Source organism: Carassius carassius, chromosome 5 (genome assembly GCF_963082965.1).
Source record: "Carassius carassius chromosome 5, fCarCar2.1, whole genome shotgun sequence".
Classification (NCBI taxonomy): domain Eukaryota; kingdom Metazoa; phylum Chordata; class Actinopteri; order Cypriniformes; family Cyprinidae; genus Carassius; species Carassius carassius.
In genome coordinates this window covers 36,979,233-37,003,797 of record NC_081759.1, presented here as the reverse complement: position 1 = coordinate 37,003,797, position 24,565 = coordinate 36,979,233, and the positions used below count along the sequence as shown (strand labels likewise).

Below are 24,565 nucleotides of genomic sequence, written 5' to 3'. Positions count from 1 at the left end.
GGTTTTCTGGTACAACACATTTTAAATGTATTAGGCTGCCAGCTCTGTCTCCAGGAATTTTAGACTCTTGGAAATCTTCCTGTAGCCATAGACTTTCTAATGTAATACAAAAAAAATCTTTATAGCTTTCATGAAAACTTTTTTGACCTGGCAATACTCATCTTTAGCACATGCATGGGCTAATTGAATGTAGGCTACGTGTAACAGTTCAGCCAAATAAATTGACTTTAAACAGCAATGTTTAATATTTATAACAGCTGTATAACAAAGAAACCCCATAACTCAAAATATTCCATTATATATTGATATAACTTTTTCTGCAGTAGTTTGTCAGTAGAAGAGATCAGTTTACATTTCCAAACATTAAGTTTAATAATCCAGTGAGATTTTTGTCTGAAAACAGCCAGTGCTTCACACAGTGATCTGATCTGATCATTATCAGTCTGTCTTGAAAATAATGAAGAAACTGAACAAACTGAGACAGACTAAATTCAGAAGAACTGTGGCATCGTCTCCAAGATGCTTCAAGAAACCAACATGTGAAAAGTACTTGTTAAAGAGGGATTCCTAAAGAACATTCAACTTTTAAACCTCCTGGAATTCTTAAACACTCCTTTTATTTTTTTATTTTAAATATCATCTGTAACTTACTTTTATCTATGGACACAGAGGCTGCATTCACAATCACGTATTCTTTTGTTTTTTATAATTACTTCACAACTGCAAAAAAAGTTTGTTCTATACAGTATGAATGTGTGTAGTATGAATGCAATCTGCACGTACTACATTTGTCACGGTCACGTAACCTACCAACATCCTCTCCTGAGGCCTCATGGGATAGTAAAGTGTCCATTGTACGCACACTTCATCTTGACTGGAAGTACAGTATTAGGTCATCTGGGTACTTTTTGCCTACTCTTTTATAAGCACTGTGAATTCAGGCATTCTGTTTTCCACCTACTATATAGTAGGAAAGTAAGTGATTTTGATTTCGTTTCATTAAAGTTTTGAAGATCAATTTTTCAGCATTACAGCAGATGTACCAAAATAAATCTATTATATAAACTACTTTTATAATTATTTTCCATACCTTTTAGCAACTGAATGGATAGGAGACAATTTTGTAAAAAAAAAAATGGTTATCTTTCCTTCTTTGTAACAGCTGTACAAAGACAAATCACAAAATGTAGTCCATGAATGCTGCCAGCGACACCGGACAGTGTGTAACATGTAGTTATGAATTTATTTAAAGTTGTCTAGAAAGGCAAGCATTGCAGAGGACAAGATGGACAAAAGCTAATCTCTACTTTAGAAAAGGTCACTGCTGGGTGAAATACAAAAGAAATTAATAAAAAAGGAAAAATAGGGCTATACAAAGCTGAATGTCCAGCCAGGAGCTGTTTCCATGCACAGATAAACCCTCGCCTATAGATTAATCTTCAGTCAGAAATCAATAAGCATAAGAGTCTACCAAAGCTGGGCTCAATTCGTTTTTGGAAACAGTCCCTTAAGGCTCCTGCTGGGGATGGGAGATCTTACAGGGTAAATTAAAACATATACTTCAACCTGTTTACATTTGCCTACACATTTTCATTTGTGAATGTGAAATGCATACACAGGTCCTACAAAACCACAATATGCACTTAAAAATATTTTACAGTATGTTAAAAAAAAAAAAAAAAAAAGGCGAATGACTTTTGGCTGGTGGTCTCAGAATCTGCGGCGTTTATTGGGGCCAAAGTCAACAGGGGGTCCAGGACGAGGGAAGGGAAGAGGGAGACCACCTGGATTACCAGCAGCCCCCTGCTGAAAGAGACAAAGAAAGAAGATTACACACTGTACACTTTACATGTTGAACTGAAAGTTGTCAATGTGTGTAGAGAAATCCGTACCTCACTGGAAGCCAAGCTGGCAGCCCCTGCTGTTGTGGTATTTCCACCCAACGGATTCCTGTTCATGGCCATTCCCTGACCTTTCACCCCAAGAGAGAAAAGCAATGTTAAGTTCAAATGGGTGAAAAAAAAAAAAAAACCTGACAAGCAAGTAAGAGCATATATATAATTTTTTATTACAGAACCAAAAAGACCAATATGTACCGTGCATTTTTCCTAAATATTAAGTAGGACAAAACAACAGGAAACCCTCATGTTGTGTTTCTGGAATCCTTTTCTAAGGATTTTTTTTCTTGAAAATGCTAGTTATCACATATATACACTATATTACAATTCCCAGAAAACAGAATTAAATTTTTGTACTTTTTGGGATTTTTTCCTCCTTTTGATATACTTCTGTTTCCGATCAAGAATTACCATCCTACAAATCAAATATAAATGTCTTCCATATCTTTTTGGAACTAACTGATTATAGGCCTCGATCTGTGTTTATGCAAGTAAATTTTATAATGAACATTGCCAAAATTATCCCCAAATGTTTTTTTTTTTTGGTATATGCACAGATTAATGAGCATGATGATCAGTTCTAAAAAAAAATGTAAAACCTGTGCTAATTGATAAAAAAAGTGGGTGACAAAAAGATTGAATCCAAGACTTGGTGATATTATAGAATGATGAGAAATACTGACAAAACACTTTTAAAAAGCTGATCATTTTTAACCAGGAACACCAAATCAGGTAAAGGCTAGGGACATTTTCAGCACAGCATGTGGGTTTAACAATTCTTTCTGTGATCTGGGGTTTAAAATGTTCAGTAGTCTAAGCGTGAGTTCAGTGTTGTCAATCACAGAGTGCTTGAGTGTGATACACACCTCCCATATGCATCCTCATGTCTGGATCCCTCTGAAAAAGCAAAAACAAAACCCATAAATTAAAAATCCTCAGAAATGGAGACAATAATTGTGGAGACTCACTTTCTCAGAGAAGTTGCCTCCCTGCCCCTGCTGTCTCCTCATCAGGTCCTCCGAGTGAGCACGGAGCTCCTCCTCTCTCCTCCGCCGCTCCTCCTCCTGACGCAGCTCCATCTGTTTCCGTTTCTGCACCTCCTGGCTATGAGCCTCCTCCATTCTCCTCAACTCTTCCTGTCTGCGCAGGAGATCTAAAGCAAAGAGAGAAACAGACAGGACTTAGTGCAGTGTGATTGCTGATGGGATGTGCAAAACTACAGGGCTGCCTGAATTGACTGGTTTTAGGTTCCCCTGACTATGCTTGATTTAAAAACTGCTAGACAAGGTGTCTACAGATGTGATTTTTTTCTTTTTTTTATAGTTGCATTAAAAACAATGATCATGATGGGACACTGAAGAAAAGTGCAAGACATGACAATTGCAACTCATCCTTGTGAATGGAAACTAAAAGTGCTTTAAAACGGATTAATTAAAAGGCAAATTTTGTTTGCAAAAAAAAAAGGATTTACTTGTAAATATTATTATGCATTTTTATAGCCCTGACTGATTTTAAAATATAATTTTTTTGGCAGCCCAAGAAATGGGCCGTAATTGGCATTACCAGAGCGGATGAAAAATTTCACTAAAGCACTCATTCAAAGATGTACATTTATTGCTTAGATGGAGAAAGAACACCTTAAATGCACGTGTAGATTCACTCGAGTGACAAATTTGGAAGCTGAAGGTCTGGAATTCATGGCAGCCTTCATTGGCCAAGGCCTACCCATGAGGCCGTTTGACTGACATGTCAAACAACAAATCACAGTTTGTCTCGTTCATCGTCACGTTTCGGGGCTTGGAAATGTCACCACAATAACAGAACGGTGTGTAAAACTTTCGAATATATTTAAAAAATATTCTATGCCGTGAACTTTAATAATTTCATATACTTTTGAATATCCAGCGTTTAGTTGATCCTGATAAGCATTCGTCATCACATTTGCAAACACAATGGCTTTCTCCTTTCATTTGACGTCACAGTATCTTTCTTTGCAGGCAAAATGCAACACACGTCTACAAGAAATCCTGTATAATTCAACCAATCCGATGAGCACTTCGAAACTCCTGAAGTGTTTGCATTTTTGTTTGCCATATGCATCAGACTTTTAGCGAACTGTCCGTTGAGAGGCTGAGACAAAGCTTTGCAAACTTGAGTTTTGTGAGCGAACAACTGATAAAAAAGCTGATAATTAATAAATCATAAAAAAACAACAAGAACAAAAAAAGCAATCCACATTTTTTTAAAGGGGATGTCTAACGCTTTTTATGCATTCTAACTTATTTACACTGCTAACATGTGTTAAATAATAGGAATATTAACTTGAATTCTTATGGGAGTATTTCAAGCAAATATTTGAACGAGTTCGGCTGACAAACAATTTGGGTTCATTTTGGCATTAACCCTTCCCCAAAAAATGGCAACCTATGTGTGCTCACCTTGTCTCATCAACATGACTTGGTGCTCATGTCGTGCTGCTTCCATTTCAGTCTCCAGCTTCTCTTGGGCCTCTTTGATGTTTCGATCAACCTGTTCAAACTGCTGCTTTTCCATTTCCATTAAGGCCTTCCAGCGCATAGCATACTCATACTCAAACGAGCCTGGCTGAGCGAACCGGGGCGGCTGCTCGCGCTCTCTGATGGACAGACAGAGCTTTATAATTATATAATGCTTTATAATTTCCCATAACCTCTACAGATCTGAAAAACACTTCTTAAACACCAACTTTCAAGTTTTCCATGCTTACATGATGACTGGGTAACCATTTGGTTGCACCTAACTGTTTACCAATGCATTTGAGAGCAAGAACTCACTTGTGATATAGTGGGTTTTTGTTAATAAGTCTCTCAGGAAGTCCTTCATCCTCATCAAGCTGCTCCATCGGCTCAACGGTAACAGGCCTGGGGAAACTGAGTTTGGGAAAGAAAGGCCAACTTTACTAAAGCAGTTAGCACTAACACACAATTCAATAAAATGAAAGCAGCAGACACTCACGTGGTGAGAAGGAAGGCTCCATCTCCACAGCGGTCCAGAGCTTTCCTGGCAGAGGGTTTGTTGGCAAACTCCACAATGCCCTTCCCAGTTGGCCTGCCACGATCATCGACGATGACAATGGCCCGTTCGATCGGACCGAACATGGTGAAGGCCTCCTCCAAGAGCTCGTTGGACACAAACTGAGGCAGGTTCTTGACCATCAGCGCAGCACCATGAGTGGCAAAACGCACACGGATCTGGCGACCTTTGAACACAGTGTCATCCAGTTCTGCTTTCGCTATGTCAGCAAGAGTCTTTGTTTCCTAATTAGAAGAGAGCAGCAGATCAGGGTTAATGCTGCATTAGTTGAGAATACAAACATCACTGAAAAAAAAAATATGAAAATGAACACAACATGGCTTCTGCAGGTTTTATGAAGGTGAATTTAAGACTTTGAAAGGAACAAATTCAAATGCCACACAACAGACTCACTAAATTTCATTCAGGTTTTTAGAAAACAAGACTTCATATGTGTAATTTGCATATTAATGTATCTTGATTTAAAGAGGTTTAGACATTTATACTTTAAAACAAAGCAAAAACACTAATTTTTTGCAGGAGATGTAACATGTAATGCCATGAATTTATCCATTAAAGCCTTTCTGCTCCGATTTAATGTAGAAAAGAGAAGTTAGACCTTCAAAGACCTGCAAAAACCCTGATGAAAACATGATCTTTAACTACAAATGTAGTTGAACAAATCACAAAAAAAATTATAATAAAAGTTTGGTTATGAATGAACTACCATAGTCACTTCCTTTTTTTACTTTCTTTCAAACTCACCAGCCTGATGAAGCCAAAGCCTCTTTCCTTGTTGATGAAAATCTCAGAAGGTTTTCCATACTTGGAGAAGAGCTTCTCCACATCCTCTTCTGAGGTCCCAGTGGGCAGGTTGCCCACAAACAGCCTGCTCCGCTGCGTGTAGGTCTTCTCGCCTGGCTTTTTGAAGTTCTGCAGGTCTATAGTTAAAGCAGCATCTGCAGGAGAGAAGGTTCAGTCAGCAACTATGATTTCAACAAAGTCATAGATATCTGTCCCATCAGCCCACAACTGTTACTCACTCGGGCTGCTCTGCTCTCCAGCATCAGTGTGTTGTCCATTGCTGTCGGCTCCCGGGGGCTTCCTCTGCTGTTCCTGTTGGGGGTTGGGCTGCTGTCGGGGTGGGCCGTGATTCTGCTGCTCTGAACGGGGTCCTCTGTTTCCTTGCATCTGTTAAGGCACATGAACATCAATACAGACTTGACTTCATTAATCTTTAAAACCTGAGAAGAATAAGGCTCATTCAAAAGTGAAAAAAGGCCATGATGAACATTATTCGGACTGCTTTGATGAAGATGATTCACTGACATTACAGCATCGTTTAATTGTATAATGAAATACTTAATGGCAAACTCTACAACACACATGAACAAGAGACACTGAAAATCAAAAAATTATTAATCTCATTACGTTACACGATAAAACAGGACAGCTTGAAAATATAAGTACATTTAACATTGGGTATTTTATTTGGATTATACATTTAACGAAAAAATAAGATGCATATTTAAAGTCGAATGCAAGTCGAGTGTTTTAACAGATGATTTCTGTATTTGTTGGTGCAATTTGGCCTGTTTTCAATGATTGTTTGATTCTTCGTTGTGTACGCTAACGAATGCTTCGTTCACGGTTAAGATTTCAAGCTTGAATTACAAACATCAAGGAGTGTAGTTTAGCGCATGCAATTTTACATTATTAATTGTCTGATTTCTTCATTAATAATCGTGTATGGGTTTGCAAAGTGGAGCCGAATCGGACAGATAACGTTACACTCAACACGGCTAATGGCCCGGAATCGTCTCCAGCTCATATGCGCAAATACATTCTTTCATAAACGAAAGCATTCATCACATGCATACAATACAAAAGCCATACAAACGTCTAAATACCTTTTATAAGAGTATTTAATTCGCTCCAGCAACACACGCAGCGTTGATCACAAAGAGGAGAGAGGCTGAACGCCGCACACCTGAACTTGCTGCCGGATCTAGCTGCTCATTGGCCAGCATGGGTTTTCAGGCGTACGCTCTGACTCTTTCTATTGGCCGATTTCACGTCAATAAAATGACGTTTACGAGTTCCAAATGTTCCATTGGTTGTATTCGTTTTTAAACCCAGTTATTTAGGCCGAAATTGTTTTTTGTTCGAAGGACGTGACTAAAAACAAGTTAGTGAGCGGCGTTGATTGAGAAATGCATGTCAATAAATGGTGCTTTGCATGTAATGACACCTCTTTCTATGAAATGTTGATATTCTCTGTACTTTCATCTTTGGTATCTTGGCATTAAATAAATAAAATAAAACATATATATATTTTTTTAGAAATGCTAATGAAAAAATTGTGAACTCCTGGCGCCGACCAGCGTTCAACAAAGAAAACGCAATCAACAATACAGTGAAATGAATCAAATGTACACTTTTCATTTTATCATTCGCAGGCACCAATACTTTATTAATTAGAATTTTATTGTTTACACATTGACATGAACTTTAAACGTATTGGAATAAGTAACTGAAGTTCGGGGTTTGGTGTTAATTCATAGGAGCCTGTCAAGTTTAATTTTATAATTGTTTGTTAAATTGTTCAATTTTTATATATCATCACATACATGTCTAAAATCAAATAGGATAGAAATTGATGCAAACCAACCAATATCATAAAACATCAAAGAACGAGTACATCCACTAATATCTGATATATCAATACATATACAAGAAGCATGAAAATGTACTGCATAACAAAAATGACCCATTTAAAAAAAAAAAAAGTTCCACCTGTTTCTAAAACCAAATGGTGCAATGTGGTCAACAAAAAAACACTGGAAAGTTTGTATATGACAGTGTAGTCAAATAGAGAAGCACATTCAGCCTGTATTAAAAATAAACCTAGAAAAATAAACTATTGTCAAAATAAAAATAATCGTAACAATGCCCACATCCGATTACAGATCTGTTCTCCACATTCCTCCAAGGGACCCAAGTATAAGTCTACGACAAGAAAAAACAATTCATGTCTGCTTCGGATCCAAATTTTAAAAATAGACTATTATTCGAACTTTTCTATTTACCAAAACAGCTTACAGAAAACCTGTACAATGGAAACCAAATACAGCAATAATATTACCACAGGTCTACTCAGCTAAACAAGTCCTTCGGTCAGACAAAGCATCAATTATTGAATCAGAGTTGTGAGATTATTTCCATGCGGTAAGGCCAGCTTTCTTCAGCATTATTTGATAAATCAAATGAGGCCAATTTGAAAGTCTGTTAATCCTATTTGAGTTTGACTCTCTTTGCTCCTTCCTTATAGTCCTCCAGGGTGAGTTTGTAGCCCCAGTGCTGCAGTGTCTGTCTGACCACTGGGGAAACACTGAGGTTGTCATAAGCACAACCGGACCGGACCACTTTTGTGATGAGATTCTGCCTCCACCGACCTTTGACTCCTGCACATTTGGCCCAGCGACTGATCTGACGTGCATCGTCCTCGGTTCGCCTGCCCTGGTAAAACCTGTTGGTAAGATGGAACAAGAATGTTTGAAAGACTCGAGTCTTCAGTCTTCAGTATCACATGATCCTTCAGAAATCATTCTAATATGTTGATTCGATGTAAATTAGAAACATCTCTTATTATCGATGCAGTAGCTCTTGCCTGCAGTACCACTGGAACCAGCCGTACGGATCCTGGGGCACAATCCAGCCACTGCTTTCCCACATCTCTAGACTCCCTCCACATTTTACATTATAGGTGTTCACATTTTCCCTGTACGTGGATGAAGCCACCTGAAATTATAATAAAAAAAAACATGAAAAAACACCTCTCACGGTGTAAAACCTGCTTTAGACATCCACAAAGTTTCAATTATTTCTCAAATACATGCACACAACAACAGCTGTTTCCAATAGTATGTTCCTGCACAACCGGAGGCTGCAGATTCAGGACCGCAGATCTAGGACTCTGTTGGTTTAGTTTGCAGTCACGTTACTTTGTATACAGCATCAGTATATTCATCTCAGTAGTATTCGTTTTTAAATGTGATTTTTGATTCAAAATGCAGCAGAGGTTAATTACTAAGTGTGCTTTGAGTCACAATTTTAAATTTAAACATTAATTTACACAAAATATAAATGAAATATAAATTTTGTAAAATTGTAAAAAATGAAGAACCTTAAAAGTCTTAGTCTCTTGAATTATACAGTATATTGATTAACCTCCTTGAGTTGAATTAGCTCATTATCAGGTAAGTTAAAGTTGGAATCAGCGTATGGAGTCACTAAATTACAGCCAATATTTTAAAAGTTGTTGAGAGGCAAGACAAGACACAAGAATGATTCAAGAATGTTTATATATATATACACACACACACGTCATTTTTGCGACAACATCACAACAGCACCAAAGTGAACCCCTTTTCCATCAGTTGCTGCATGGATAGAATGGTTGTAGGCTTGAACTCTAGAGAAAGAGAGAGACAGAGAGAGATAAATAAGAAAAATTTGTTTAACATATTGAACTGGAATATCTATATATATATAATTATATATATATATAATTATACAGTATATTGATTAACCTCCTTAAGTTGAATTAGCTCATTATATATATATGAAAAGTGAAAGTCCTTGCAGCATGTGGTGCATCTCTTCAATTCGGGCAGGGATCTCCCTTTTTGGATTGTTATATGTATCTTGAAAAAGAGAGAGCCTACTTTTTAGAATATTTTGAGATCATGAAAATATCCCTAGTGCCTTTTTTAATCATCTGTTCTACAATGAGCCTAACCAAATCCATAAAATCACTTCATATTGGCCATGCAGAACATGACAGAAACTAACACATGATATCAATGGACTGTATGTGTGGAGTAGACGTGCAGATTAGGCCAAATTGTAACAAGCTATTAAAATTGCCAAACGCCTCATTCATCATTGCAAAACAATGCCAAAACAACAGGCTAAAACATACTGCAACTAGGCAGTCAGTGCAGTTTAAGATATTTTATACATAAATATGGCAAAACAACGACTATTAAGCCAGTATTTTCACGAATACATTAAGCTGCAGGTAAATCTTACAAACCTTACATCAACCATACTCTTGTCATCTGATAAGTTTAATTAATGTGCAGGCTAGGATCACTTATAATACTTTGTCATTAAAACTTAACAAGGATTTTTGAAATCATGGCCACGAATTAACGTCGTAGTAATTAATAAAACTAGCTCACAAATTCTTAATTTGGTGGGAATTAATCAATCATTAATTCATAGTTAGCAGTTCTCACTATGTAATCTTCGCACCGTTTAAACGTTATAAAATAAAACTTAATTAAATATCGGTACTCACCGTCTGATTGCTGTCCACGTCGTCCATCTTTAATTAGTGTTGATCCAGTACGGTAGGTGGCGCTTTCACAAAAAAACTAGGGTCCTAAAGCTGCGGTCCAAGAACTGCGGTCCTGAAACTGCAGCCTCCGGTTGTGCAGGAATACCCTTCTCGTTGTTTCTGTCAAATGTGAATGATTGCTGGCTTGTGGCAATCTAGGTGTTGTCAACTCCAGCATGTGGCAATCAACTATTCATTCATTTTTATCAAGTGCAAGCAAGGTCTTTTTACTACATAACCTTTCATGATTTTTCCCTCTTGCGAGTCTCGTCACATGCTCTTAGCCCTGAGCTTCAAACTAAAGGAATAAAACCACTCAAATGACCCGGTTAATTTGCTGACATAAAATAACATGAGGCAAATAACACATAAAAATAACAGCAGAGCTGTAAAACATAAATAATGATCATAAAAATAAGTACTAATACATAACAGTCAATTGAGGTCTCTACTGTGATCTACGATTCAACAGCATAAATCACACACAGAAAGAGAGCACACTGCTCTTTTATCTGCTATAGACACTCTTAATGAAAATGTTTGTTAACTTTGACAAAAGTATTTAGTATTGATATGCTATGTGCCAGTGCTAGTGAAATGATAAGCACCTGTTTAGAGATGTTTAGCCCATCCAGCCAGTCGTTGGGAATCTCCTGCCAAATATCTTTGTAATGTTGCTCTGTTTAAAAAAGAAAAAGAAAAAATTGAGTTGAGTGCAGAACTATTGTTAGACATTGGAGTGCATAACCAGCGTCTCTGACTGCCAAAAGAGATGTGGACAGACAGAAATGTAAAAATAAATAAATAAGAAGTAAAGACTTGTTCTGTGTTTCTTGCTCATGTCTTGAAGCGGAAAGTACAGTAAACAACTGAAACTATATCTGCCTGTCCTGACACTTAAAACTCCAATTTTCTTTTTACTTGTCCAAGTGTAAATGCAGTTATTCAAATGTATTACAAATTTCACAGTTCCATAAGCTAAAGCTGTACTCAGCTGCTCAATCAGGTTGCAGAGATAATTAGTAGACAGCTGTTTTTAAAAGAATAGCTTCAGAAATGAAAATTACATCATTTGCTCATCAAGAATCCTCTGCAGTGAATGGGTGCCGTCAGAATGAGAGTCCTAACAGCTGATAAAAGCATCACAATAATTTACAAGTAATCCACATGACTCCAGTCCATTAATTACAATCTCATGAAGTGAAAAAGTATGAGTTGTTTGTAAGAAACAAATCCATCATTAAGGTGTTTTAACTTTAAACCTTGTCCATTATTCATAATAATGTTTTCTCCACTGAAAATGCCTATCCCCTGTTGCCCTCTCACATCAAAATCCACCAATATACTGTATTAATTTACATAGTAATAGTGTCAAATTGTTTTTGCATATAACCTGTGCTTGATCTGTAGACTTAAGACTAGCAATATTATGAATTGAATATTTGTATTTCAGCCAGAAGCAATAGTCTGAAGTGTAAAATATGTCCTGTTGAAGGATACATTTATAACAAACATGTCATGTGGATTTCTTGTGGATTATTTTCGGGCTTTTATCAGCTGTTTGGACTTATTCTGACGGCACCCATTCACTGTAGATGATTCATTGGAAAATAAGTGATGCAATTCTAAAATTCTTCAGTCTGTTCTGATGAAGAAGCAAACTCATCTACATCTTAGACAGCCTGAGGGTGAGTAAATTATCAACTAATTTTCATTTAGGGAGGAACTATTTCTTTAAGTCTACCCTTAATTCCTCAACTAAGATTTAGAGTCTGACTTTGCCACTCGTGACCATTAAAGTTCATGTTTTTAGCACATTCTTGTGTAGTTTTAGATTTATGTATTTTTATTTATGGTCACTGTGTTCATGGAAAATAAATCTTCTCCCAAATCACTCACAGAATTTTTTCCCCTGTAGTTTGCTCCATTTATTTTACCCTCCACCTTCTTAAGGGCCAGCCACATTACACAATGTTCCTAGTGCCATACTTAATGTTGTGCTTTGAAGGAATCACAGTTATTGGCTTGGCCTTAAACCAAACACAGTGTTTAGTCTGATTGCCAAAAGGCTCACTTTTGGTCTCATCAGACGATAGTTTCTCACATGTCTTTTGGCAAATTGTAGATGTCTTATGACATTTTAACAGTGGCTTTCTCACACAGAAGTAACTGGTGAAGCGTCCAGACAGCATTTGTTTGTTGCATTATGTAACACAACCTCTTCAGAGTTGTTTCCTCTCACCACTTCTATCACAATAATGACCCACCGAACAATAGATCTTAACTATTTATGTGACTTTGAAAACCAATTGGTTGTAACATTTAGATTACTTAGAGTCCCCTCTGCAAATGGGCATAAAATTGAAAATGCCGTAGAAAAAAAATGACATTTTGCAATAATTAAAGCTAACAACTGATCAAGGTGAGACATACTTGTGATACTGGAGTAGATGGGCCTAAAATAGGTACCCCCAAAACTGCCTGCCTGTAAAACCTCTTTAGGAGTCAAGTTAGGTGTGAACTCTGGGTGGTCTGCAACAACAGAATAACGCAAAATTAGTGAATGAATAAATTAATGAATAAATCATAAACCTACACCATAAAACACATTCTTAACTTCACCTTTAAACACAAGTTGTCCTTTCTCGTTCCTCTTTATTTCAGAGGTATTTTTGCCGCCATCTGGGTTGTTTTTCTTATCATCCTCAGACCAGTCTGTTGAGTGGGCAGATTTATTTTTTTTCCCTTTGTCCTGGTCTTTGCTAGAAGCTTTCACTTTAGTTTTTGTTGAGTCCGCTTTACCAGTGAGAGCTGAGGATCAGAGCAAAACACAATCTCTAAATAATCCGACTAATTTAAAAAGACTTAATCTCTGAAACATAAATATGAAATATGTAAATTACGATAAGGAAAACTGCAAAATAAATAACTATTTCTGTCAAGAACAAACATTAATATAATACATGTGCTAAAACTGAGGCTGTATGAGAAATCGCATACTCTCGAGTAGGCACTTTTTTGAATAAGTAATTACTTTGCAACCACTAAAAGAGTATGTATAGCATGAACGGGTCTAGTATGAATCTCATCTACAAACCAATGTTTTTAACCCTAGAGTGCAGATTCAGAAACTGCATGGGGCACATTTATGCACATTTCTTTTGTTTTTGAGCTGCCAAAAAAGCTCCAAATAGAGAAGATGAAAGTTCTCAGTTCTATGTGGGAAATGCTAAAATGTGTTAGAACCAAAATGTAGTTTTGGTCAAAAGATTGTTTTTTTTTTCTTTATAAAATCTGCATATACCTATTTGCAGCCTTGACAACCATTCATATAAGATCAGGGTTGAAGTGGGTAAATAATGAAATTATCATAATATGACTGCTAGCTTATCCCTGATAGGTGGAAATGGTGTTATAACTCTCCCCAGGTTTCATCCTGTGAACCTCACCAACGCTGATGCCACTTAGATAGATAGATAGATAGATAGATAGATAGATAGATAGATAGATAGATAGATACCGTCTGATTTCTGCACTGCGGCGCTCTTTTCCTCGTTTTTGTCTTTTATTTTCTGTATCTTCTTCCCAGGCGCCTTTAAATCATCCGAATCTGTTTTTCTTTTCGTCTTCCTACTGTCTCTTTCATTATCGTCACTCATGTTTGAATGGCTTCTGTAACTTAAGGATATTTATTCAATGAGAAATAGGTTATAGACACAAGGACACTTTGCTTAGAAACCGAGCAAAGAGTTACTAATAAACTAACTTACACAAACCACTCCTTGAGAGCCACCGATTCCGCGTTTATGAAACACGCCGCGGTGTAGTGCGCATGCGCGCACAGGACAGGGCGTTCCTGTCTGTCTTTTAACGAATCAAGACAACTAAACCAATAAAACGAGTCAATGCAATTGTTCATAAACTAAGATTCGGTATGTGTTCATTTTAATTAATCATTTAGAAAGAGTATGCACTAGTTTTTAGAACGAGACCTTAGTTAGAATTCAGTCAAGTTTGTAAAGCTGCTCTAGCTACATACAGGCACGTGCCAACTGGTGCAAACCATAGACAGTAAAGGTGCAAACATATCAAAGAGGGCTTTTTCCTATAGCTTTTTCTTACTCGAAAGTGCCATTTTGCAAGTGCAAGAGTTTTTTTTTTTTTTTTTAATAAATTAACATGTGTATAGGTTTGGGTGTGTGTTTCTGTTTGCGCACAGCTTTCCCTGTCAAACAAATAAAAAAATCATATCAGTTCGGGTCGGGAAATGTTCTAGAGCCGCAAAAGTGATGCCCTCCCTCCCTTTCCACGGTGTTTGTCTTGGAGTTGAGTGGTAGACGGTGACAAAAAAAATTAAGTACCTGTACCAAGAATTTACAGCTAATAAGACAAAAGGCAATTAAGATAAATTTGTCTTGCTAACATCCACGACTCCTAAGAGCTACCATGCAAGTCTAGTGCTGTGTATGGCAGTTGAGTTCACTATATCAGGAAGGAGTGAATAAATAAGTGAACGGATTCGGACAGTGACGTATAGCCGACACTGCGCGTGAGACTTGGAGCTGTTGCAAAAACATTGCCATATGTACTTTTATATTACATGTACCTAATTTTAGAAGATACTACAGTTTTTTCAATTGTTTACATGCAATTTTGAAAACAGAGTTCTTTTTGTCAAAATATAGTCACAATTATCCAAACACCACAATCAATTATAGCAAAATTCCTAGATTGTTTGCAAAATGACACACTTCAGTCAAAACATACACATATTTGTGAAAATGCTATTCGTTTTCGTTTAACCAACACAGTCAGGGATCATACACTATTGCAGCCAGTTTCACACTGCTGTGATAAAAAAAAAAAAAAAATTCTTACTGTATTTAGGTGACAAAATAGTGAGAAACTCACAACATTATTCATGATTTGTTTTGAGATATAAGGAGAATGTAGACAAATACTGTAGGCCTACTATAACCTTACCAAGCACTGCACAACACTTGATGCTGCAGACTGAATATTTCAAGTATTTATTTCAATACTTACAGTATTTCTTACCATAATCAAAAACCCAATCGGTCAAGAAATGAAAGTATCAGATTTGCATTATAGGGTCCCAGATTTGCATGGTGGAGGACCCCATTTTGTGTGATAGCAGCGCAAAGGGTGATGTTACCCCCTCGCTGTCCTGACACATTGGTGATTGCCCTGTGCCCAATTACACTTTTCCCTCTTGTTTTTGCAAGGTTAAATCCAGCCTCATCCACATATAAATTCATGTTGAATTTCAGCAGCATCCATTTGCAAGACTCTCTGAAACACATTAAAAGAAAATAGGATGCTATTCAATATCTATAGCACAGTATTTTTTTTGTGACAGAACATTATGAGCAGTGCATGATACCACACCATAGTCAAATGAACAATGCATACCTCCACATACTCATTGCGCAGATGTTTCACGCTCTCTGAATTTCTGTCAAATGGTACCAGATACAGTTGCTTCATGTATATTTGATTTTTCTTTAGGATTCAACCTAATGTTGACAGACTCGTTGGATGTTATTGAAAATATGGTCATCATTGATGATATTGGCTTGGATTTCTCGTAGCCTGATACAATTATTGGCCAAAACCATGTTCACAATGGTGGCCTCTTGTGCACGACTAAACATAAGGCCCCTTCCACCTTGGTGTCCTCGACCCTCAATCCTATGTAAAAAAAAAAAAAAAAAAAAAAATTTTTTTTTTTTTTTTTTTTAAATACATGACAGTAGGCTGCATATATATATATATATATATATATGCGCAGCCTACTGTCAAATGTCACAGTAAACAATATTGATTATACAAGCTTCAGTTTCAATGTATACTGTGTGGTTAGCTTACCGGTTTTCTCGATGAAATGTCCGAATTACTGACGCAACCGTATTTCTGCTGAGATTTGGTTGAACTCTTTGTCCAGCTTCCATCAGTGTCAGTCCATGGTTGATAACATGGTCAATAAGTGTTGCACGGATTTCTCAAGTCAAATTTGGTCCTCATCTTCTTTGTTCAGGTTCTATCACCTCTTCAAGTCCTTCTCTACCTCTTCCTCGACCTAGGTGTCTTCCTCTACCTCCTTCTCTTCCTCTACCTTCTCCTCTACCTATGCCTCTTCCTCTACCTTCTCCTCTACCTATGCCTCTTCCTCTATCTCTTTCTCCTCTTCCTCCTTCTCCTCTTCCTCTACCTCCTTCTCCTCTTCCACCTTCATCTCCTCTTTGAGCTCCCCCTCTCATTCTCACTCTTCTTCTTCTTCTAACTCCTTCCATTTTTGTTGAAGACAGGTGAACTCACCTGCTGCCTTTTATAGCACACCTGAGTGCTGCGTTTTCAAATTAGCACATGTGTGCTTCCACACCTGGTAGATGTGTTTATCCAATTCGTTCATTAGTGTGGTAATTGGCAATCCGGTGCTTTGTAATTACAAGGAAGTACCATCACAATCCTTATCTGTGTCTAAGGTGTGAAAATGTGTGTAGAGTTTTACAAATCACTGTGTGTAATGTTTTGCAGAAAGGGTGAAGCAGACATTGTGTGTAATGTTGTGCAAATCTGTGGAGGTGTTTTGCTCATTGGAGTAAAATTTTGCTAATTGTGTGGAAATTTTAATTTTAGTGTGTAAACAATCGTAAAAAACTGTAATAGCAATAATACTTAAAATTAGTTTATATATTGCAGTTATACATACCTCCGCGTCAGCTTTGTGGTTTCATCGATGGTATATAATTTTTTTTTTTGTAATGCTTTTATGTTCATAATCATGAAATGCTATTACAGTTTTTTTCAGTCGCTTTGGTACATTTCTCGAATCACTCTTGAGATTTGCAAAACAGTATAAGTGCATTTCTCAAAACAACTCGTACAAAGAGCAAAACACAATGGATTACCTGTAAAAGCCAGTCTCTTGCTCAAAATCCTTAGTTCATCTCTCAAAAATAAATATGTGTCAATGAACATGTCAGTGCCATCAGAATGACAAGTCCTTGTGTCATAGTTTATGGATAAGACAGTCAAATTGTTTAGTCATGTTGTCAAAATAACAGTGTGATATGCCGGCAGCCATATCACCCTGGAGCCCAAGACCGGTTTCCCACTGAAGCTAAGCAGGGCTGAGCCTGGTCGGTACCTGGATGGGAGACCTCCTGAGAAAACTAGGTTGCTGCTGGAAGAGGTGCTATTGAGGCCAGCAGGGGGTGCTCACCCTGTGGTCTGTGTGGGTCCTAGCGCCCCAGTGTAGTGATGGGGACACTATACTGTCAACAAGCACCGTCTATACACTATACTGTCAAAGCGCTTTGAGTGCCTAGAAAAGTGCTATATAAATGTAATGAATTATTATTATTATAGTGTACTCTGGAGGGATGTTCTGATGTAAATTATGGTATAATAACTGTTTTGGATGACAGTTATTGTATTGAACAGTATGCCATATGCTTATGTATGCCATATATCCATTTCAAAAGTACAAATTTACACATTACTGTATGTGGGATATTGATTGAAAGAGACTGGATAGAATTCCCAGTTATACTTTTACTAGTGGTCTGGCCAAAAAGAATTATAAAAAAAACCTTTACAATGTCATTGTGATATAGAAAAGGAAAAAGAAATATGGGCACAAAGATGAAAATAAGTCCATTTTCAGAATTCTTAACTCTTGTGTTGTCCTCTATCTATACAGTATAAGCTTTCCAACTGAAGATTCATTAGATGCACTGTAAAAAAAAATCCCGTAAAATAACGGGCACATTAAGTAACGGTAATTTTCCGTAATTCAAAAATACAGTTTTTTGCTGTAATTTTACATGATTTTCTGTATTTTCTTCAGCTTTTAATGTTTAATAAGATGTTTTACATAAATATTGTGGAAAGTTGAGAAAAAAAAACATTAAATTATCATAAAGTTTGAACACTTTAACTTCAAATAATCAGCCATGAGTGCGAAAATGTGTTTTAATAATTTATTGACCTAGCTGCAAGAATATACCAATAGTTTGTTCAGAACTGCAATTTACTAATATTCTTTGTTCAAAACTGCAACACTATAGCTACCAGTATAAAGATTATAGCACAGCTGCAACAATATTCCAATAATTTGTCCATAACTGCAATAGCATAGAAAATATAATTACAAACGATCATAACTGCAACAATATTCCAGTAAACAAAATAAGCCCAAAGGTTTAAATTACTGTAGATCACAACTGCAACAACATACCAATTCAGTTTGTTCATAACTGCAACAGTATATATATAAAAAAAAAAATATATATATATATATATATATATATATATATATATATCATAACTGCAACAACACACAATAAAAGAATTGTTAAAAACTGCAACAATATAGCAGTTTGGTAAACAAATAAAAATTAATAATTAAAATTGTCCTTAAAACTGAACCACCTGTGAACAGATTAATTTATCTTGACAACAGATAATGCATGAAAAAAAATTATTCAACTATGAAATCAAATAATCAGCAAGTATTTTAAGTCTGTGACACTGTCAATAATTTCTGCTAGGCAATGTAGGAAGATCTGACACTCAAAGTTTTAATCCATCCTTTCATAGTCCGCAATCTTGTTAATCGGTGAAAGAACCTTTGGACTGACTGACGATTTCTTTCTCGATGTGGTCTTATCCACTTCCGGTCCCTTCTCGGGGTTCATCTTAAAAAGGCATCTGTTGAATGAAAAAAAAATCCTTAGTAATAAAACATGGACTGTAACATATGCTGTGAATATATTTAAAATAAAAGCAGAACAATAAGAACTTGTAAAGGGCATGCTTGTGGTGGATGTTTGCTATAAAGAAGTATGTGAGAGGTTGTTGTTTGTGAGGCAGACTGAGAAGGTTGTGACAATGTAAGAGAGTGTGTTGTGTGAGGATGAGAGTGTGAGGATGCATGTAGGGCTGCACGATTAATCACATGCGGTTGTGAGATGCGTTTGCAGATGAATCGCATTCGATTATGAACAGGATATTGTGTAGCTTGTCAGTGAACTACAGCTCTGTGTATTAAATGTTGCTCGATTTGAAAACAGGTGATGGATATTTACTACTAATCACAGGACCGGCTTTACTGACTAGACACGCCTGAAAAACGCATGTGATTAATCATGCAGCCTTGGAAGCGTGTGTGAGGATTGCGCGTTAGAGTGTGTTAGTGTGTGTGAGGATGCATGTGTGACTGTCTATGTGAGAGTGTGCTTGTGAGAGAGAATGTATATGTGAGAGTGTGTGAGTGTAAGGATGCATTTTTAAGAGTATGTGAAAGTGTGTAACTGTGTGTGTGAAGATGCGTGTAAGAGTGTGTGTGTGTGTGGATGCATGTGTAACTCTGTTAGAGTATGTGGATGTTTGTATTAGAATGTGTGTGTGTGTGAGAATGCGTGTGTGAGAATGTGTATGTGAGATTGTGTGTGTAAGGATGCATTTGTAAGAGTATGTGAAAGTGTGTAACTGTGTGTGTGAGAATGTGTATGTGAGAGTGTGTGAGTGTAAGAATGCATTTGTAAGAGTATGTGAAAGTGTGTAACTGTGTGTGTGAAGGTGTGTGTGTGTGTGAGGATGCATTTCTGAGTATGTGTATGTGAGTGTGTGAGTTTGAGGATGTGTGTGTGACAGTGTGTATATGAGAGAGTGTGAGGATGCATGTGTGACTGTGAGTGTGTGTGTGAGAATGCATGTGAGAGAATGTGTATGTGATAGTGTGTGAGTTTGAGGATGCTTTTGTGAGTCTGTCTATGTGAGTGTGAGGATGTGTGTGTGACTGCATGTATGTGAGTGTCTGTGTGTGTGAGAGTGTGTGAGTATGCATGTGTGACTGTGTGTGAGTGCGTGTGTGAGAGTGTGTGTTAGAGTGAGTGTATGTAAGGATGCGTAAGTCAGTGTGTGTTGAAAAGTGAGTGACTGTGTGTGAGGACACGCGTGTGAGTGTGATATGTGTGAGAGTGAGTTTATGAGTGTGTGTTTTTACCTTTGCACAATCTCTTGCGTTTCTCCTTGGTTTCCTGGGTATGAAATGTTCAAGCAGTAGTATGAAGCAAACATCAGCTTCAGAGCGTCGTAGAAGATGGTGATGTGGCCGTTAACTATGATTTGGTCAACAGAAAACAAAGTTCTCTGCAGTCAAAGGGGGAACTTCCTGTTGTCATGCATAAGAAAAAGAAGAGATCAGTTACACTGTGATAAACTTACTGCAAATATTAAATTGTTTTCCTTTAAATATATTCAAACATACCACACACAATTATTTTTCTGACAGCTAGTAAATTGACATGAAAAGGTCCCTGCCTGTGACACAGAAGATAACTGCTGATGCTGACTTTTAAATGCATCGTAATTTCTGAACCGTAGGTGCAAGCTGCTAGCAACAAACCAATAGGTAGTGTGCCTCATTTCTGTGTAGCCCTTGATGTTGTGAATTGTGAGTTTTCAAAGAAACACCATAACTATTACAAGTGTAATCTGTGAACATCTTTGCATTGTGCAACTCACCCTTTCATGTTGACATTGGTTTTAGCCACTCACAGAACTTATCTGTAAGGAGAAAAAAAAGCATATAAATGTGAAATTTTAGGAAATCTACAAAAATACAAAGAAATATACTGATATTTAATATACCTGTTCACCCTATCAGTGAGTATCAATAATCCCTATAAGCTTCAATAACAGTCTTTAATTATAGAAGGGTGATTTAAACTGTCATGAAACAGAAGTTGTGAATTTTTTTTCCCTAGGCTAGATTACAAGATTTCAAGGTTATATGAATTCTCAGATGACACACTGCAGACATTGTTTTTTCATTCACAATTTTAACTGGTCAATGGTTTTAGTCACCAGCTTTTTTAAATACTTTTAATATTTTTAATATTTGCTTAACCAATAGACAGATATAAAGGGTAACCAACATATATAATTTATTAAAAAGTGATTAAATACTGACTGTAACGATATTTCAGACCATCAGTGAGACTATATCTGGAATTAAAAGAGTAAAACATGCAGACAAAATAAAGTAGTTAAGTGAACTTCATTATACAAGCGTAATAACCAGTGCTTGAAGAGGGATAACGGTTAAGTGCCCGGCGAACATAACGTTTCAAATCGCGCGTCACTTTAAGCGCTGGTCCTAATGAATCTTTTTCTAAATTCAAAATTTTCATCCAATCTCGCCTCGAAAAATATGATTTTTTTTTAGCTTTTAGACGACGCCTACGATTATGTATATCAAAACCGATTAAAAACACTGCATTATGCGTCGAAGTTCGGTAAAGTTGGCAACATATCTATATATTCGAACTTAACGTTAACTTACCCTCGCTAACTGTAAAATTCATGAGTTCTTAAACCACAAATGATAATAATATTCAATAACAGCATCGTAGACAACCAGCCAACGACTTTCCTTAAAGTCAGCCTGTTTTTCCCTCAGGGACAAAATAACGTTAGAAGTTAGCCACACTTAACGACCAACGGCACTGGTCAGCGCCGAAGTTTGAAACACTGGTTTAACGATTCAAAAAGGTAAACATTCTAAATGCTGGAACTCAAATATAGTAGAAATAACATGTAGTAATGACCAGAATTAGAAAACATGAACTTTACCTGCTTTTTTCGCCTCAAATCGAAGATTGACCGTGAAACTGAAGGTCGAGTGATTCCTTCTGCGCGCGCAGCAGCCCCACTGCGTGCTTGGAGGAGAATGTATCCTTGCGCTAGGGCGGGAATTCCTCCAGTTCGAATATTTAAAATGTTTTTTTTTTTTTGTAATTTAAATATCAGCATATTATTATAGTATTATATCACATTATGAAACGGTACTATGAGAATAAATGCGTAATAAAACACCAAACTGAGCAGAACTATTTTGACAAGCGGAAGAAGAGGAAGATATCAGTTGACAGTACTATGGAAATACGATTGTTTTGCTCGAATTGATTCTTTCGGGAAGGATGTTTCAACAAACCGGTTCAAAAACTGATTCACCTGCTCTTTTATGCAAACACGCAATGTAGGCAACATATACATATTATATCAATAATAATAATAATAATAATAATAATAATAATAATAAAAATAATAATGAACGTGAACTTTTGTACAGTTGTTATTTATATTTTTAATCTGTTAAAAAATATGGCATTATATTATTAATGCCACACACACACACACACACACACACACATACATACTGCACATAAACATACATATAGCGCACTGTTTTTGGTGTGTTATGTGAAATAAATCTTCAAAAATATTTTTGTGGCGTTATGCACATTGACATGTTTTTCATGTGATTTTACATAGGATATGTAAATATACAGTCTATTTCTGTAATTTTACAATTTTAAACTGTATTTCAAAATTACGTGAAAAAAACTGTAAAATAAAACAGTAAAATTCTGTAAAATAACAGTTTTTTTTACAGTGTAAACCTTTGAGCTATTTCAGAGAAATGGTTTATCATTGGTTTATCATCTACATTCTCTTCATTAGTAAAGATTCACTTGCACAATTCATGCCAAATTGACAAAAAGTCTAATAATGATGTGTAAAAATACAAATAAAAAAGTGTGCTTGGCAGTTTATGACAACTAGATTAACCATTTTGCATTTAATGACTTATACCATGAACTGGAGACTTGATGTTTTGAGCGGTAAGACTATTGCACAGAAAACTATATAATACATTTTGAGCAACATGACATTAGCAACTGATAATGTAGGAAACCGCAGATAAATGTGCATAATCAATTGCATGAATGTACAAAATTAATCGCAACTTGTTCAAAAGAATGAGAAACTGGTTTTATGATGTGTATAAATGACTAGATGATGTGGAGGTTGTACAAGTAGTTTTGAGAATTTCATTTCTGATTTGAGAAATGCACCAAAGTGACTGAGAAAAACTGTAAAATGCATTTAGAATGATCACAAAATTCAAGATATGGGAATATACATTTTTTCACCAAATATTAATATTAAGACACTTACATTTTAGACACAATATTGACTGTTTTTTGCTCTATATCGGCAACATATATAATTTCCAATTTTCGTTCCTGAATGAATCAACTGTTTAAATGAATCGGTTCAGTCGCAATGACTCTCTTATTACCAGTGTCTTGCTGCCACCTACTGACAGTTTTAATTTAAAATGTAAGGTATCTTTTCATTAAATTTTTTTAAGTCAGTATTCCATTTTTTATGTTTAAAATATCAAAACAGTATTAATGAATTTGTAAATGCAGGATATATGCATTCCTGTCCTGCATCAAACAGTGTGTAAATGCATCTTAATGCCACTTCAGATGCAGCTTCTGTTTTCCTCTGCATTGCAAGAGGTCAGTTTTGTCAATACTAATTTCATTTCCTTGGTAACACCCGAAATGACTTATTATTCGAATTGATTGATTCAATTTAAGAATTTGACTCAAAAGATAATGCAAACTTTTTTAAAAAAAGTGCTTTATAAAGGTAAAAATTCCCATAAAAGGTAAAAAAAAAAAAAAAATTTAAACTCATAGGAAAAGATTAATTTATCACGGCTGTGAACTGATTACCAGAATATGCAGAATATCAAACACTGTCTTCAGATAATACAGTACATCGGCTCTTTTTTTCACGTGCATGTTTCTTCTATAAAAGGATTTGTCAATTTATGATAATTAATTTTGCAGAGAGACTTTGATATATTTAGATTTGAACATTTTATTTTAATTTTATTTTAATCTATCTATCTATCTATCTATCTATCTATCTATCTATCTATCTATCTATCTATCTATCTATCTATCCATCCATCCATCCATCCATCCATCCATCCATCCATCCATCCATCCATCCATCCATCTATCTATCTATCTATCTATCTATCTATCTATCTATCTATCTATCTATCTATCTATCTATCTATCTATCTATCTATCTATCTATCTATCTATCTATCTATCTATCTGTCTGTCTTATCTGCCTGTCTCTGTCTGTCTGTCTGTCTGTTTGTCTGTCTTATAGCTTCTTGCTTTGTTTAAGCTGACATTTGTTTATCTTGTTCACTCCAAGAGACTTCAGTAAATCTATTTTTATAGCGTAGGCAGTGGATTCCTTGCAACTTGGCAGTATTTCTGATGGCCCTTTCTGATTCTTCATTATG

General features: G+C 36.2%; 2 protein-coding genes across 3 annotated transcripts; both read right to left on the bottom strand.

Annotated features, from left to right (window-relative positions):
* Positions 1-1,224: 1,224 nt before the first annotated feature.
* nono (non-POU domain containing, octamer-binding) lies at positions 1,225-7,006 on the bottom strand. Of its 2 annotated transcripts, none has more exons than XM_059551102.1 (10): positions 6,860-7,006; positions 5,993-6,140; positions 5,715-5,908; positions 4,893-5,194; positions 4,712-4,807; positions 4,337-4,533; positions 2,867-3,051; positions 2,765-2,795; positions 1,893-1,972; positions 1,225-1,806 (listed from the first exon to the last, which is right to left on the bottom strand). In XM_059551102.1, the coding sequence occupies exons 2-10, from the start codon at positions 6,138-6,140 to the stop codon at positions 1,711-1,713; spliced, it is 1,329 nt and encodes a 442-aa protein (XP_059407085.1). In that variant the 5' UTR covers positions 6,860-7,006; the 3' UTR covers positions 1,225-1,710. The 2 variants fall into 2 exon arrangements, with proteins under 2 accessions (XP_059407085.1, XP_059407086.1); XM_059551103.1 differs by having other exon boundaries at positions 1,225-1,803.
* A 381-nt stretch (positions 7,007-7,387) lies between these two features.
* On the bottom strand, positions 7,388-14,197 carry LOC132141529 (uncharacterized). The gene is made up of 7 exons (XM_059551104.1): positions 14,124-14,197; positions 13,874-14,031; positions 12,976-13,164; positions 12,787-12,885; positions 10,962-11,032; positions 8,620-8,750; positions 7,388-8,478 (listed from the first exon to the last, which is right to left on the bottom strand). The coding sequence occupies exons 2-7, from the start codon at positions 14,010-14,012 to the stop codon at positions 8,244-8,246; spliced, it is 864 nt and encodes a 287-aa protein (XP_059407087.1). The 5' UTR covers positions 14,013-14,031; positions 14,124-14,197; the 3' UTR covers positions 7,388-8,243.
* Between the last annotated feature and the right edge of the window lie 10,368 nt (positions 14,198-24,565).

Bases quoted from the DNA above. Each gene is read 5' to 3' on its own strand.
- nono (XM_059551102.1), bottom strand. From the start codon at position 6,140: ATGCAAGGAAACAGAGGACCCCGTTCAGAGCAGCAGAATCACGGCCCA. The intron at 5,909-5,992 runs GTGAGTAACAGT...TCTCTCCTGCAG, and splicing joins TGGAGAGCAGAGCAGCCCGA to ATGCTGCTTTAACTATAGAC. The intron at 1,973-2,764 runs GTGTGTATCACA...TTGGGGTGAAAG, and splicing joins CATGAGGATGCATATGGGAG to GTCAGGGAATGGCCATGAAC.
- LOC132141529 (XM_059551104.1), bottom strand. From the start codon at position 14,012: ATGAGTGACGATAATGAAAGAGACAGTAGGAAGACGAAAAGAAAAACA. The intron at 13,165-13,873 runs GTATCTATCTAT...TCTGATCCTCAG, and splicing joins CGCAGTGCAGAAATCAGACG to CTCTCACTGGTAAAGCGGAC. The intron at 12,886-12,975 runs GTGAAGTTAAGA...CTGTTGTTGCAG, and splicing joins AGGACAACTTGTGTTTAAAG to ACCACCCAGAGTTCACACCT.